General features: G+C 43.8%; 1 protein-coding gene across 1 annotated transcript; it reads left to right on the forward strand.

The window, feature by feature from the left end:
• Positions 1-2,875: 2,875 nt before the first annotated feature.
• LOC124662116 lies at positions 2,876-12,790 on the forward strand. Its single transcript, XM_047200000.1, has 16 exons — positions 2,876-3,159; positions 3,244-3,475; positions 4,126-4,430; positions 4,625-4,801; positions 7,619-8,383; positions 8,462-8,556; positions 8,643-8,705; positions 8,789-8,877; positions 8,963-9,058; positions 9,193-9,828; positions 10,397-10,471; positions 11,279-11,349; positions 11,439-11,496; positions 11,640-11,838; positions 11,937-12,002; positions 12,130-12,790. Exons 1-16 carry the CDS (start codon positions 2,876-2,878, stop codon positions 12,615-12,617), a joined length of 3,699 nt encoding a protein of 1,232 aa, XP_047055956.1. The 3' UTR covers positions 12,618-12,790.
• Positions 12,791-13,287: the final 497 nt, after the last annotated feature.

Here is a 13,287-nt window from a genome sequence, read left to right on the forward strand (position 1 = left end):
GTAGTATCTTACCCTAGTTATCTTAGAGCCGAGCAGCGTAGTAGCTTACCTAAATAAGTTGTTGAGCTCAGCTTTAATCTTTATGTTGAGTTGTAATAAGTCTTTGGTAGTATCTTAGGGTGTTCTCATCGGACTCGTGAGAATACCAACTTGTTAAGACCATGATTATAATATAATCTCAAGTGTTTGACCTCGCAAGGTTTCTGTTGTACCACTCGAGGGATGTGATATTTGTGAAGAAGTCCCTTCATGAAGATCATATTAACGACTTGTATACTACAACATGCAGTGGTATGCTGGGCCACCGCACACATCTATAATCTTAGAAGTTATTTTCACTCTTCCACTATCGAGCATAAGTACTCCCTCTTGGAGTCACAAACATTTACTTGGCCAGAGTATCTACTAGCAACGGAGAGCATGCAAGATCACAAATAACATATGACAAAACATAATCGATCTCAACATAGTATTCAATATTCATCGGATCCCAAAGAAACACAACATGTTGCATTACATAAAGATGATCTTGATCATGTTAGGCAGCTCACAAGATGTAAACACGATTCACAAATTGGACAAGACAACCATCTAGCTATCGCTATGGACTCATAGTCCATGAATGAACTACTCACACATCACTTTATATGCGGGCATGTAGAGGCCTCCGGTGATGATCTCCCCTCCCGAGCAGGTACCGGAAGAGCTTCGTAACCCTCCCGAGCTAGGGTCCGCGATGGCGGCCGCGACGGAACTTTTCGTGGATGAAGGCTCGGTGTTTAGGTTTTTCTTGAGATCGTGAATAAATAGGCGGAAGGGCGAGGCCGGTGGCCGCCTGGGGGCCCACACCACCCCTTGGCGTGGGCTCACCCTTGGCCGCGCCATGGGGTGGTCTAGCCGCCCCGTGGCGCCTCTTGACCCCCCCTCTGGACTCTGACTTCGTTATGGTAAAATATTGACTTCGGCTTTTATTTCGTCCAATTCCGAGAATATTTCCTGTACAACTTTTCTGAAATACAAAACAACAGAAAACAGAGAACTATCACTGTGGCATCTTGTTAATAGGTTAGTGCCGAAAAATGTATAAAAGTGCAACAAAATGCAATCGAAACATATACTACCTCCATCCCAAGGCTTAAGGCCTATATTTTTTTTCCAGAAAGTCGAACTATGTTAAGTTTGGCTATGTTTTTATCAAAAATCATTAACATGAAGAGTACAAAATCAATATCATTAGATATATAATGAAATATATGTTTATATGGTACCTATAAAATATCATATTTGTTCATAAATTTTTCTAAAAGTTCGGTCAAATTTTAGTTCGTTTGACTTTCTGAAGAAATATAGGCCTTAAGCCTTGGGATGGAGGTAGTATAAATTAACAAGCATGGAGCATAAAAAATTATAGATACATTTGCGATGTATCATACAACATGTTGTTGGCTTCATCTCTAGTGAAGCTTCGCTGCTGCCATCAACTTATGCGGCATCCGCCGCCGCGATCACCGTTCCCTTTCATCCCCACACTTGTATTATTAATGAGTCCCTGGCAACATTGTATGACTATTCTCTATTCATATATTGAAAATGTACAATATAATGTTTGTCGATCTAAAATTCCGTTTGAGTAGTCCTTACGAGCCGAGGCCTATAACCTCGCAAACATATGTGCATCTATTTCATCTATGCGATATTGTGGATTATGTTAATCAAGATCCTTGTGGTGTCTCTAATCTGTTTGCCTTAGTTGTAGGACTCCCTAGGTATGTAAGTCTCGTAAAAATTGATAAAGGTATTAAGGTGAAAGTGGTAGTAAGTTGCATGATCGACGCTTATCCCAGGTGAAAGTATGGATATGGTTGGGAGTGTGTTTGCTATTTAGGGACTAACGGTGTCATCATTGATCCTAATGCTTTATTTATTTATGGTAATAACTACAATTTCGTGCGAGTCATAAGAAGTCGTTATTGGACAACTCGGTCCATAGAGTATGTCACGTGCTGCCTATGGTGTTATTGGACACATCACCCACACTAGTTTGTGTATCTATATTATTGCATATGATACATGTGTGCTTAATCTTTTCCTTGTATCCCATTTGAGTATTGCATAGCTGGAGGTGAAGCCGAAGCTCTCATTCCCTAGGCTTGAAAGGAATATATAGTATAGCCATTACGTTGCTCCAACCAGCATCGTAGGAAAAATTTCACGGAAACTCTATATTTACAAAAATCATTTCGTTGCTTGAACCAACATAAATGTTTCATGGAAACCCTATCCTTAAAAATATCAGGGTTTTCTTTTGTTTCAAACAAACGTGATCTCGACGGTCAGACTTCCTTTGTCAAATTTAACACGACCATTAGTCTCCGAAGCTAAAGATTTGCTTGGATTTTTATGAGTAGAAACACAGCTGTTTTTGTAGAATTTTGGCCGCATTTTGCTCTTCCAAAACACTTCTGTAAAAATGAAGAAATGATGATGATTGGCAGGAACAAGAGCGAAGGAAGAAGTTGACCCATGGGTCAAAGCGTCAGAATTTGCCCTCGTGCCTAAAAAGGCTCTCTACCCGCAACCGCAATCCGACCCAAGCCTGCACCCGCTTCCCCGTTTACGCCGACTTCTCCCCCCACACGCGCGCTCGCCGCCGGCGACCTCCACTTCTAGGGTTTCCTCCCCCGCGCCACCCTAAATTCCCCCAACCCCCCGCCCCAATCTGCCCAATTTCGCGCGCTCCCCCGCCCAATTGCCTCCCTCGACCGGCCGGCGGGCGCGCGGCGGCGGAATCCATCCCTAATGCCTTCTTGATGTAGCGTAGCTCGGAGGGGTTGACGACGCCGGCCGAAGCAGCAGCAGCAGGAGAAGGCAGGGCATGTCGGGAGGGGGAGCAGGAGGAGGGAGCTCCATCTCCGGGGGCAGCTTCCCCGCGGGCACGCCCAGGGGCGCGCCGTCGACGGAGCCGCCGTCCCTCGCGCAGTACCTCCCGCTCGACCCGCTCCCCGTCGGCGACCACAAGCACTCGCGCGCCGCCGAGCTGCGGCGGGCGCTCGCCGACTCCGCGGAGCCGCCGTTCGCGCTCAAGCCGCTCCCGCCCGCCGCCACCGAGGAGCTCCGGCGGATCCGCGGGGCCGTCGCCGAGTCGTCGGCCAGGGCCAAGTACACGCTGCTCCCGGCACCTATCCATCACTAACGTCTGCCCGCATTGCTCCGTGGACTCACTGGTTCCGAAATGAGGTGCAGGGACAGGGCCAAGTCGATGCACGACTCCCTCCAGAAGCTGGACAAGTACCAGAACGTCGTCACCCGGCGCCGGCAGAGGAGCAGCGCCGAGAGGTCCTCGGGGAGCATGTCGGGTTCTCTCAGGATGGGGGCGCAGAACAGCGGGGATGCGCCTGTCCAGAGGCTCGAGGAGAGGGCTAAGAGCGCCACCATGAGCAAGCGTGTCCGCTCCTCGCTCACCGCAGATGCACGGGTTTGTGTTTCTGCTACTTCACAGCAATCCTGTTTTGCTTGTATGCCTTTGCGGTTCCTTGTTGTAGTTACTACTTGAGTAGTGTTTGAATATAACAGAGGTACAATTTTTACTACTCTACCCATATGAATTGGTGTGAACTGCTAGTTGGCATGACATATTCACTTTGCCTGTGCATATCACGTGGCAACAACAGGTTGTGCAAGTGATCTTCTTATCTTAAATGACAAATCTTTGTTACATGAATCCTTCTGAACTTCTGTGATGTTGATAATTGTGCAGTTGTGCACTTAGGCCCAACTATCGCTGTTGTGTATTGAGTCTCATGAATTAGAACATTGCGCAGAGTACAAACAGAACTGTCTGGTTGATTAATCTTGAATGAACCTGTTCCCTTAGCTACAGATGTGTCAATACTGGGCAAAGATTTTTTTTACCATGTTTTTTTCCGGATAGTTTTTTTTTTGTTTCACAGTGATTAAGAAATTAAAGCCCCCACGTTTTTTTTGGCTTGCTCAATTTTTTAGAAAAAAGTGCATGTTTGGTTTATCTGTATTTTGATTATTAGTATACTTCATCCTTATTCTGTATGTCTTCCCAGTGCTAAGCGATTTCTTTTGTTTTAACTCTATGACAACTGTATATTTCAGTTAGAAGGGCGTGTTAATGTTTCCACAAGGCAAGGTCCTTTGGTAGACACTGAGAAAAATCCGCCTTTGGAGAAGGAAAAAATTTCTGTGAGAAATGTCAATGCTACAGCAGGGTTTTCTGAAGACAAATTAGTACGAGGCCTAGCTCCTGGTGGTGAAGGATGGGAGAAGAAAATGAAACGTAAGCGTTCTGTTGGAACTATGCTCAATAGAGGCAGTGATGTAGACCGAGATGTTAAACCATCAGTTCAACATAGATCAAGCAGTGAAGTACGAGGACGTTCTAGTGATGCTCTTCCATTTAGGTAATCTTTGTGCACTGTCATCGGCTTTGTTATCTGTTTATAGGTTTTCCACATAAGCTTCAAATTAATTACTTGGAGATGAGGCATGGAGTTTAGTATGCCTCAGATTGTTGTTGTAAGGTGGATCACCATGTCAGGCCATGTCAGCATTCAGGGGTACTTATCTTATCCCTCCTTTAATTTTTGTATGACAGACATGGACCTTCTGCTGGAGCATCTGGAGGTAGCAAGATGGATGGCAGTTCTCAGCAGAGTAGTTCTGGCTCACGGTATCTTCAGAAGACGGAGATGGATTCCCCCTCTCTTCCAAATGAAAGACGAGAGCGCCATGCTGGGCTAGACAAAGAACGGGTTTTGGTGAAAGGAAACAAGTAAGTGTTGCTAGTCTTGTGTCAGTATTTTAGTAAGACATTATATAACATGAGCACACTGGTTTGACCGGTTAAAACCTCTTTGTGCTGCTGGACTGCTGGTACTCTTGATTAATGCTCGCGCACATTTAGTTTGGAACCTCTATAGTTCATGATATTAGGTCTTTTGGTTGCTTTTGCAATATGAGTAGTAACTAGCACAATAACCCGTGCGTTGCTACGGGTTCATTTTTTATTATATTCTTTTACGCTATGGAGAATTTCACTACTGGTGAAATGTTCTATTTTTTCTTGATGATAGAGAATGATTCATCACTAAGCTTCAAAGCTTGGTATAAAAGGAAAATATCTCAACTACAAGAACAGAAGCCCCAAGACCACCCAGATATGATCAACACACGGTCAAACCAAATATAATATAATAGCAAAGATAATTTAACTTTGGAATCATCTACAACAATTAACAATAATTTTAAAGGTAGTTGCTACACAACGCTTTATCCTCTGACATTGCATCAACTTTCCCGAGTAAGAAGAAAAGTTGACATCCATAGAACATAAAATGTGCCTGACAATAATTTGAAGCAAACCTTGGACTTCTTCACTTTTTTTTTTATCTAAGCCTAGCATCTATAATCCTTTATCTACTACCACATGAATAAAATAGATTAGCAAATGGAAAATTTAGGTCAATAATTAAAATTTCCAGAAATCAAAATAACATATCTTGATTATTTTTGTACTTTCCCTTTATATTCATGTTTTCAACGAAAAAACATACCTTCAGCACAAAATACAAAAAAAATTATATATCTTTTTCTTTTAACCAAACAATCATAGCTATGTAAAGAAACAAAGGTTGTGGGTTAGTTTGACAGAATATATCTGTTTGTTAATTTTGCAAGCCAATCTATTGCTAACCTATAACAATGAGAAGTTACTGTATGCCAGCCCATTAAACCGAAAGAGTCCTGAAAATGGCAACAAATGATAAGTGATGCAATCTTTTTGTACGCCTCATGATTATTCATATCAAAAGAAGCCTGGTGACCGGGTGTATACGTGAGCACGCATCCGTTGGTTGACACGTGTCACAGTTAGCAAACCACATCAGCACTAACAACACTTCCAAATCACGTATTTCCCCCGCCAAAGCTTTCGCTAATGATTGGTGCTACAAATCATTGAAACGCAGGCCCCGCAGCCCACGACAAATACGCTTAGCGATGGATAAGACAGCGTCAATGCAACAGATCTAACTGACGAGAACCGGATCTCAAAGCAGATCGTGCGGCATCTAGAGGGTGCTCACGTATACACCTAGTCACCAAATCCCCTCTCTTATTCATATATTGGTTCCACAACGTTCATGCTTGATTATAAAGCATTAAACAATGGCCTATATTGGATTGTTCCTCCAACCTGATAGCCAATAAATTGATCCACCTCTCGATATCTAAAATACTTCGGTGGTATATGAGAGGAGAGCTAACTTCGGTGGTGGAGCTGCACAGGGAAGCTTTGGTGATGTCTAGTCGATTGTCCGTGCAGCTGGGGGACACGGGGTAGCAGGATCGTGAGTTCGCGCCACAGGGGGTCTCCGGCGTCGGTGCTAGAGAGGACATAATCGATGGCAAGAGGTCGGAGCGACGACGACGGCGGCCAAATTCAGAAGAAGCGGTAGGATTGTAGGAAGCAAATGACACCGGGAGTTCCTTCCACGCATCGGTTCCAAGACGCGTCATCTCGCGGACTCCTCCTTCTATAACTCCTCTGCCAAGATCGTTTCAGGCGAACAACTGCAGCTCGCCCTGGCCCACGCCGTCGACCGATCCTGCTCGTCTGGCATCCTCGTGGCAGCGGTAGTGCTCGTCATCAAATCGAAAAATGATCTGCTCGTCATTGTAGTCATAGGGCATGAAAAAACATACGTTTTAGGCTTTTAGCATACTGGATAGGCATTGGTTCAGATCAAATCAAAAAATAAACACCATTGTCTCCTCAGATCACCGGCCAGAACTTTGTTTCAGATGAGATCCAAAAAAAATTCATCTGCTCCGGCTAGGCTTTGCTTCAAATCAGAACAACACAACATACACATCAAGCGCGGCAACAGTACCGCCTTGGTCGGCTGCTGCTGCTGCATCTTGGCGAAGAACGAAGAGCATGGACAAGCCACCCTCTTGGTCTGGGCTCTCCTCGGGCGAGCAGATCATGAGCGTTGTACTCCTTGACAATGGCATCGATGTAGGCAGGCTCAAGGCGTCTTGTCCACCGCGCACGCGAAGCTGACGTGCAATCCACCCGTCTGTAATTGATCTCTGCCTGTGTGCTTCATACTTCCGCCACCATCCGGCTAGCCAAGGTTGAATCTTGTTCGTCCTCTTTCTCGAGGAGGAATCTTCCTGGACAGAATTACAGATGCGAACTGAAGGAATCACCTTCATACTCTCCGCCACCATCCGGCTAGCCAAGGTTGAAGCCTGTTCGTCCTCTTTCTCGAGGAGGAATCGTCCTGGACAGAATTAGGCCTTCCAAAATTCATCTAGATCGGATCTCGTTGGTCGATGGACCCTTGTGTTGGACGTGTATATATAAGAGCTGGAGACCTGATACGTACGGGTGATGGAAACATGATACGTACAGCTTTGGTTGACGTATTGGGCATTGCTTCCGACGCTAAGGCTTGTCCATATCTAGGGGTAAAACCGGAAACGAAAATGTTGGACCAAGGAAACAATCCTCCCTTTATTATTAGGTATAGATAGTTATGCGCTGCGCCATCCTTCTGATGTTTTGTGTCTATTGTGATTCCAGGGCACATACTTCCGAGGATATGCAACCTGGAACCTTAAGTCCTGTGACTAAGGGTAAAGCATGCAGGGCACCACGAACCAGTTCTCTTGTAGGCATTCACTCATCATCTACTTTGCTACGCTCAGCCGGAGGAATGGATGAATGGGAAGAAGCACCATGCACAAATAAAGCCTCACCCTTGGGAGGCACCACAAATCGCAAGCGTCCTATGGCTGCAAGTGCCTCTCCACCTCCTGTTGCTTGGGTGGGTCAACGTCCGCAGAAGATGTCGCGATCAAGAAGAGCAAACGTTGTATCCCCAGTGTCAAATTTTGATGAACCCCTCCTATCTGAAGGATCGCCAAATGATGTTGCAGTTAGGCCAGCTTTAGAAACGCCTGGCCTCTTACTTCCAAGGGGTGCAGCTAGCAATAATTCACAAGCTGTATCTAGAATGGATAATGTTACATCTCCAGCTTGTCTGTCAGAAAGCGAAGGGTCTGTTGCTACCGAACACAGGAGTAAGGAGAAAGTCACAAATAGTGGTGACTTTGATAATGAGGGGATAAATTCAGCTCATGTTGCAACAGATTTAATTTTCTCGACCAAGAAAAGCAGGATTCCGTTGAAAGAAGAACTTGAAGATGGTAGCATTCGTCGTCAAGGGAGGAGCGGAAGAGGCACTATGCATGTTAAAGGGTCATCCATACCAAAAGAGAAGTTGGACAGCAGCGAAACAAGAAAGTTGGTAAAGAGCGCAAGACCTGTATCTGAACAGAATGAAAGGTGCTTACTGACTGAATTCTATCTGAATGGGTTTGTTTTATTTTGCATCTCAAACTTATGATTTTTAATTTGGTGCAGTAAGTTAGGCCGTCCTCCAACTAAGAAAGGTTCGGACCGCAAAGCATCATCTCGACAGCCAGAAATTCTGAATTGTGGGTCGATGGATATTACAGGTCTGCTCATAGACATTTTAATTTAATAGAATATCTTTGGTTTCTTTTTCTGGAAGTTTATTTTGATGCTAAACCATCTCTTGTAGTTGAACCAGAAGATGACAGAGAAGAACTTCTAGCTGCTGCAAATGCTGCCCGTGGTGCTATTGGTGCGCAATTATAGTTATCTTATTGGGCTGCAAAGAGTGATTTTATGTTTCATGGTTGATAGAATCCTTATTCTTTTCTGCAGTTGGCGCATATACTGGCCCTTTCTGGAAGAAGATCGAACCAATGCTTACTTTCATCCGTTCTGAAGATTTATCATTCTTAAAAAACCAGGTTGGACTTCATTTGCCTTACAAGTTCATAGAATGGACCTATTGTCTTGTTGGAATGAACCATCACTTACGGGAGTCTCTTTCAGATTACATTTTTGGAAGAGCTTGAGATGGGCATGTCTAATATGCACGATGATGATAAGTTAACAGTATCAACTAACTATAATGGGCCACCATCAATGGTACTTTCCCTTCCGCTACTCTCCTACCCTTATCATGGAAGATGTTTATAAATCCTCAACTTCTGTATTCCATTATATGCGTATCGTGAACTGCAAAGATCTGTGTTTGATACCCTTGTTTCACGTATTTCCAGGTTCTGCCTGCGTCTAATTCTTCCATGTTGCTGGATCAAAGCGAAGCAAATGGTATTGGACCAAAAGAATCTGTAGACATTTTGTCTTATAATGGCGAGAATCATAGCACCGCATCGCAAAAGGCACAGGGGCAAGGAATATTTGGAGAAATGGCTCCCCTGACAAGTAGACTGCTCTCTGCTTTAATTGTAGAAGATGTCGATGATTTTTCTGAGTCCAATGGTGTGCAAGGGGATATACTTCTTGAGTTCTCAAATGACTTCCTTCCTCCTACCGCCACAGTTGAATTTGGAGCTACGGCAGTAGAATCCAGTTTTGGGATGTGCTCTGATTTCAAGCATTCAAGCAGTAACTCAGTATATAACAGCATGTCCAATGGTTTCACAGCTTCCAGCAATTTGAGGGGTTCATATAGTCAAAATTCAGTTTTCAGTGAGAATATATCAGATGGGATAAATGTTACAGTGTACCCAGAAAATGGCTCTTTGCATGGATCCATGCCACATATTTCACAGCAGTATCAAACTCCTGGAAAAGATTTATCTTTACCACTATATGGATATCAGTATGCACAGATGTCTTTGCACGACAGGACTTTGGTTGAGTTGCACAGTATTGACATTTTCCCAGAGATGGTATGGTTCCTGAGAAATAAAAAAACTCTATTCATGATAAGCTTGTTTGTTTGAAGGTTAATTTCTTTGTTGTGTAGTTAGTCATAATTAATATGCCTGTATTTCTCAATCTTCTTAAATAGTGTGAAACATGATTATCTAGATCATATATGATTCTAAGTGATCTGGTTCCGCTATTCAAGATCTTATGTTTGTGTGGTTGCAGTATTTTCCCTTTTTTGATTGTTTTTGTTTCTTAGGAACTGAAAAGAGATAAAAAAATACATTATTTTAATGACATAAGTGTGTATGGCAATAACTTCATCAACTAGAAAACACACAATTTTGGAAGTATGCCTGTGATCTGGGCTGAAAACAGGACATGGATTTGAGATTTTGAGGGGCTGTGGTTCGTTGGGTGTTGATGACTAATCAGTACTGAGAGTGCTCCTCTAGGGCGAACCAGCTGCAAACATAGTTTCATGATTCTCCAGGAACAGATGCATCATAGGCCACCTCATTGTTTTCAATCATTGCCTGTGATTTCGTATGTCTCATTGCTTACTGGCAATATTTGTTCTTGTTTCAGCCCGAGCTGGATGAGGGAGAGGATGAGGATATCAATAAAGTTATTTTGGAGCTGCAGAAAAGACTCTTTGACCAGGTGATTATTCAGTTTTGGTTAAACTCGAAAATAGTTGGATAGTAATATAATATTTAACGGATTATCATTTCGTTTTCTCTAGAGTTCACATGAAGTTACTGTGGCAATTAGGTCATACTAAACTGGCATACATATTAGTAGTTGTTCTAGAACTTTTGGTCTAGGCTTCAAGCTTAAGTAGTGAGAGATTAATGATATTATTATGGTGGAATTATCAATATTGAAAGAAGTTGGTGTTTTTTTCTTCTGATAAATTGACAGTACTCAAAACTAGTGAAATAGCATCTCTCACCAACTCAGGAGAGTTTGACGGATAAGTTGGGTCCAGTGAGAATTCACTGTTTTTGGCCTATTTGAATAGGGAAAATTATTTGCATAGCTTGGTTAGTCCCCATTTGTCAACTAAACAATTTTGTAAGAGTAATTTGACTTGAGTCAGTTTGAAACAATCCCACATAGTCTGTCATTTGGAAGCATTATACCAGGTGAATTACGCCCTCCACCTCTACTAGTTCTGCGTCTGCCATGTATATCCTCATTTTTATGTTAGTTATTTTCTTTTGGCTTCGGTTTTCAGCAGTTTTGTTTGAAACACCTGTGTGCAAGCAAGACGTGCCATGTTTTAGTGCTTTAGAAACTAGAAAAAAAATGCATGGTTGAATGGAAAAATATTTCCCTGGATGTGTATTTTTGTTCAACATTCAATTTGGTATATTCCCTATATGGAGTACTTGTGTAGCGTGCACTATTTTCTAGGAAATGAATATGCTTTTCTAATCAAAATGCATGTTTCTCTACTTGTTTTAGGTGAATCAAAAGAAGTGCCAATTAAATAAGCTAGAAACGGCAATTCGAAATACTAAAAACATGGAGGAAAGGTATTAATGGTTCTACCTATGACCTAGTATATTGTTTAAAACTGAGTGTAAGCCATTACAGCATCTAATTCCAAAAGCTTGTTTTGCAGGAGTCTGGAGCAACAAGCAATGAACAAATTAGTAGAGAGGGCATACAAAAAACTGCTGGTAACTAAATATTCTTGTAGTTCCATTACCGCTTACTTTTGCTTAGTGCTATTTAAGGAATTGGACTATTTGGGTGTCCTGTTTCCCATAGGTTTAGTGTAAATACAAGTAGTAACCTTTTTAACCTTGGGTCTTTTTTGCAGGGTGGCCGGGGTAGTTCTAGTCATAAGGGTGGCCTCAGTAAAGCGGCCAGTAAGGCTGCAAAGCAGCTTGCGTTGGCTTTTGCAAAGCGAACGCTAGCCCGATGTCAGAAATTTGAGGAAACAGAGAAGAGCTGCTTCAGAGAGCCTTTCCTTTGGAGTGTGCTGTCTGCACCTTTGCCAAAGAGTGAGGCAGCTGATGGTAATGCACACAAAACTGTGGATAAGGCGAACAAAACCTTGATTTGGCACATTGTGTTGGTAAGAACTTGCAATAAAATCTGCTTTGTTGTGCTGCAGGTGGTGCTCCAGGATCCGCAGACAGGCCGAAGCATGCAAAGCTCGACAGGAGCCCATTGAGCCAAGGTATTTATAGGCTTCTTGGGCAACTTTTGGCATGTAAATTAGTTCATGAGAACTAGGATCGCAAATGATAATTTCATTTGAACTCTTTGCTGAAGAGTTACTCCAACCTGTGCTGATCCTTTTGCAGGTAGTACAAAGATAAAAAAGAGCGAAAGAGACAGGGACAGAGATGGGTCCGCCAAGAATTCAAGTTCCAAGTCAGGCCGCAACTCCTCAGGCAGCGGGAGGAATGACCGCAAAACCAAGATGAAACCGAAGCAGAAGCTAGCGCAGCTATCGACATCAGGGAACGTCCTTGGCAGAGTTGCAGAGCCGCCGCTGAATTTCCCGTCACCATCCCCGCGCGAATCCCAGGAGCGGACAAACCCTCTGAGCCTAAAGCCTATCCACCCTACTCAGCCGATCAGGAACACCGCACCTATCGCCCCCCAGGAACCTCCTATGGACGCCAACCTGCCGGGGATGGACCCGATGGTGGACATCCTGGACGTGCCGGAGGGCAACGACATCGGCGCTTGGTTCACAGAAGATCTGGATGAGTCGCTGCAGGACTTTGACTTCTCCGGAGGCCTGGAGATCCCGGATGATGACCTCACCCAGCTAGGATTCATGTGAGATGCGTGGGATAGTAGTAAATATCATTATATATGTGCATATGATTGGAGTTTTGATCCTATATTAGCGGCACTGTCTTGCACTAACCAGCTAGTTGATGCCTGCCTCAAATTAAGGTGGGCATCCTGTAAGTGACCCCAGTTCATGTGTTGACATCGAATGTGCAAAGTCAAGTTGAGTATTATGTCAAGATAGATATACTTGGAGCAAACCATTTTTTGTATGGAGTTTGGGCTCTGCATCTACTGTTGCAGATTCGCGGGGAGGAAGAGGAACAACTCGGCCAGTAGCGCATCTAGTACGTTCTAGGACTCTTCGTTGAGAAATTGGAAGTTTTCTTTCCTCTTCGTTGAGAAATTGGAAGTTTTCTTTCAGGTTGCTTAGAGCATCTCCCTCCCCTCCAAAGGGATTTGGGGCGCATCTGATAAAATTTTGTTTCTAGCCGCGCGCTCCAAAGGCTCTTTCCGTCCGGCGCGATCCATACGGTGTCCGGTGCCCCGAGCCCATCCCTGCTACAAAGGTGACGCTCCGGGCGCGTCGAACACAATGAAAAGAGGTGACGCTCCGGGCGCGTCGAACACAACGAAAAGCGAGGCTAGGAGACGCGGGTCCGACGCGTCAGCGACACATAAAAATTTGACCCTCTCTCGCAAAATCGCGCCTCTCCTGC

The sequence above is a fragment of the Lolium rigidum genome, chromosome 6, assembly GCF_022539505.1.
Source record: "Lolium rigidum isolate FL_2022 chromosome 6, APGP_CSIRO_Lrig_0.1, whole genome shotgun sequence".
In the NCBI taxonomy this organism is placed as follows: Eukaryota; Viridiplantae; Streptophyta; class Magnoliopsida; order Poales; family Poaceae; genus Lolium; species Lolium rigidum.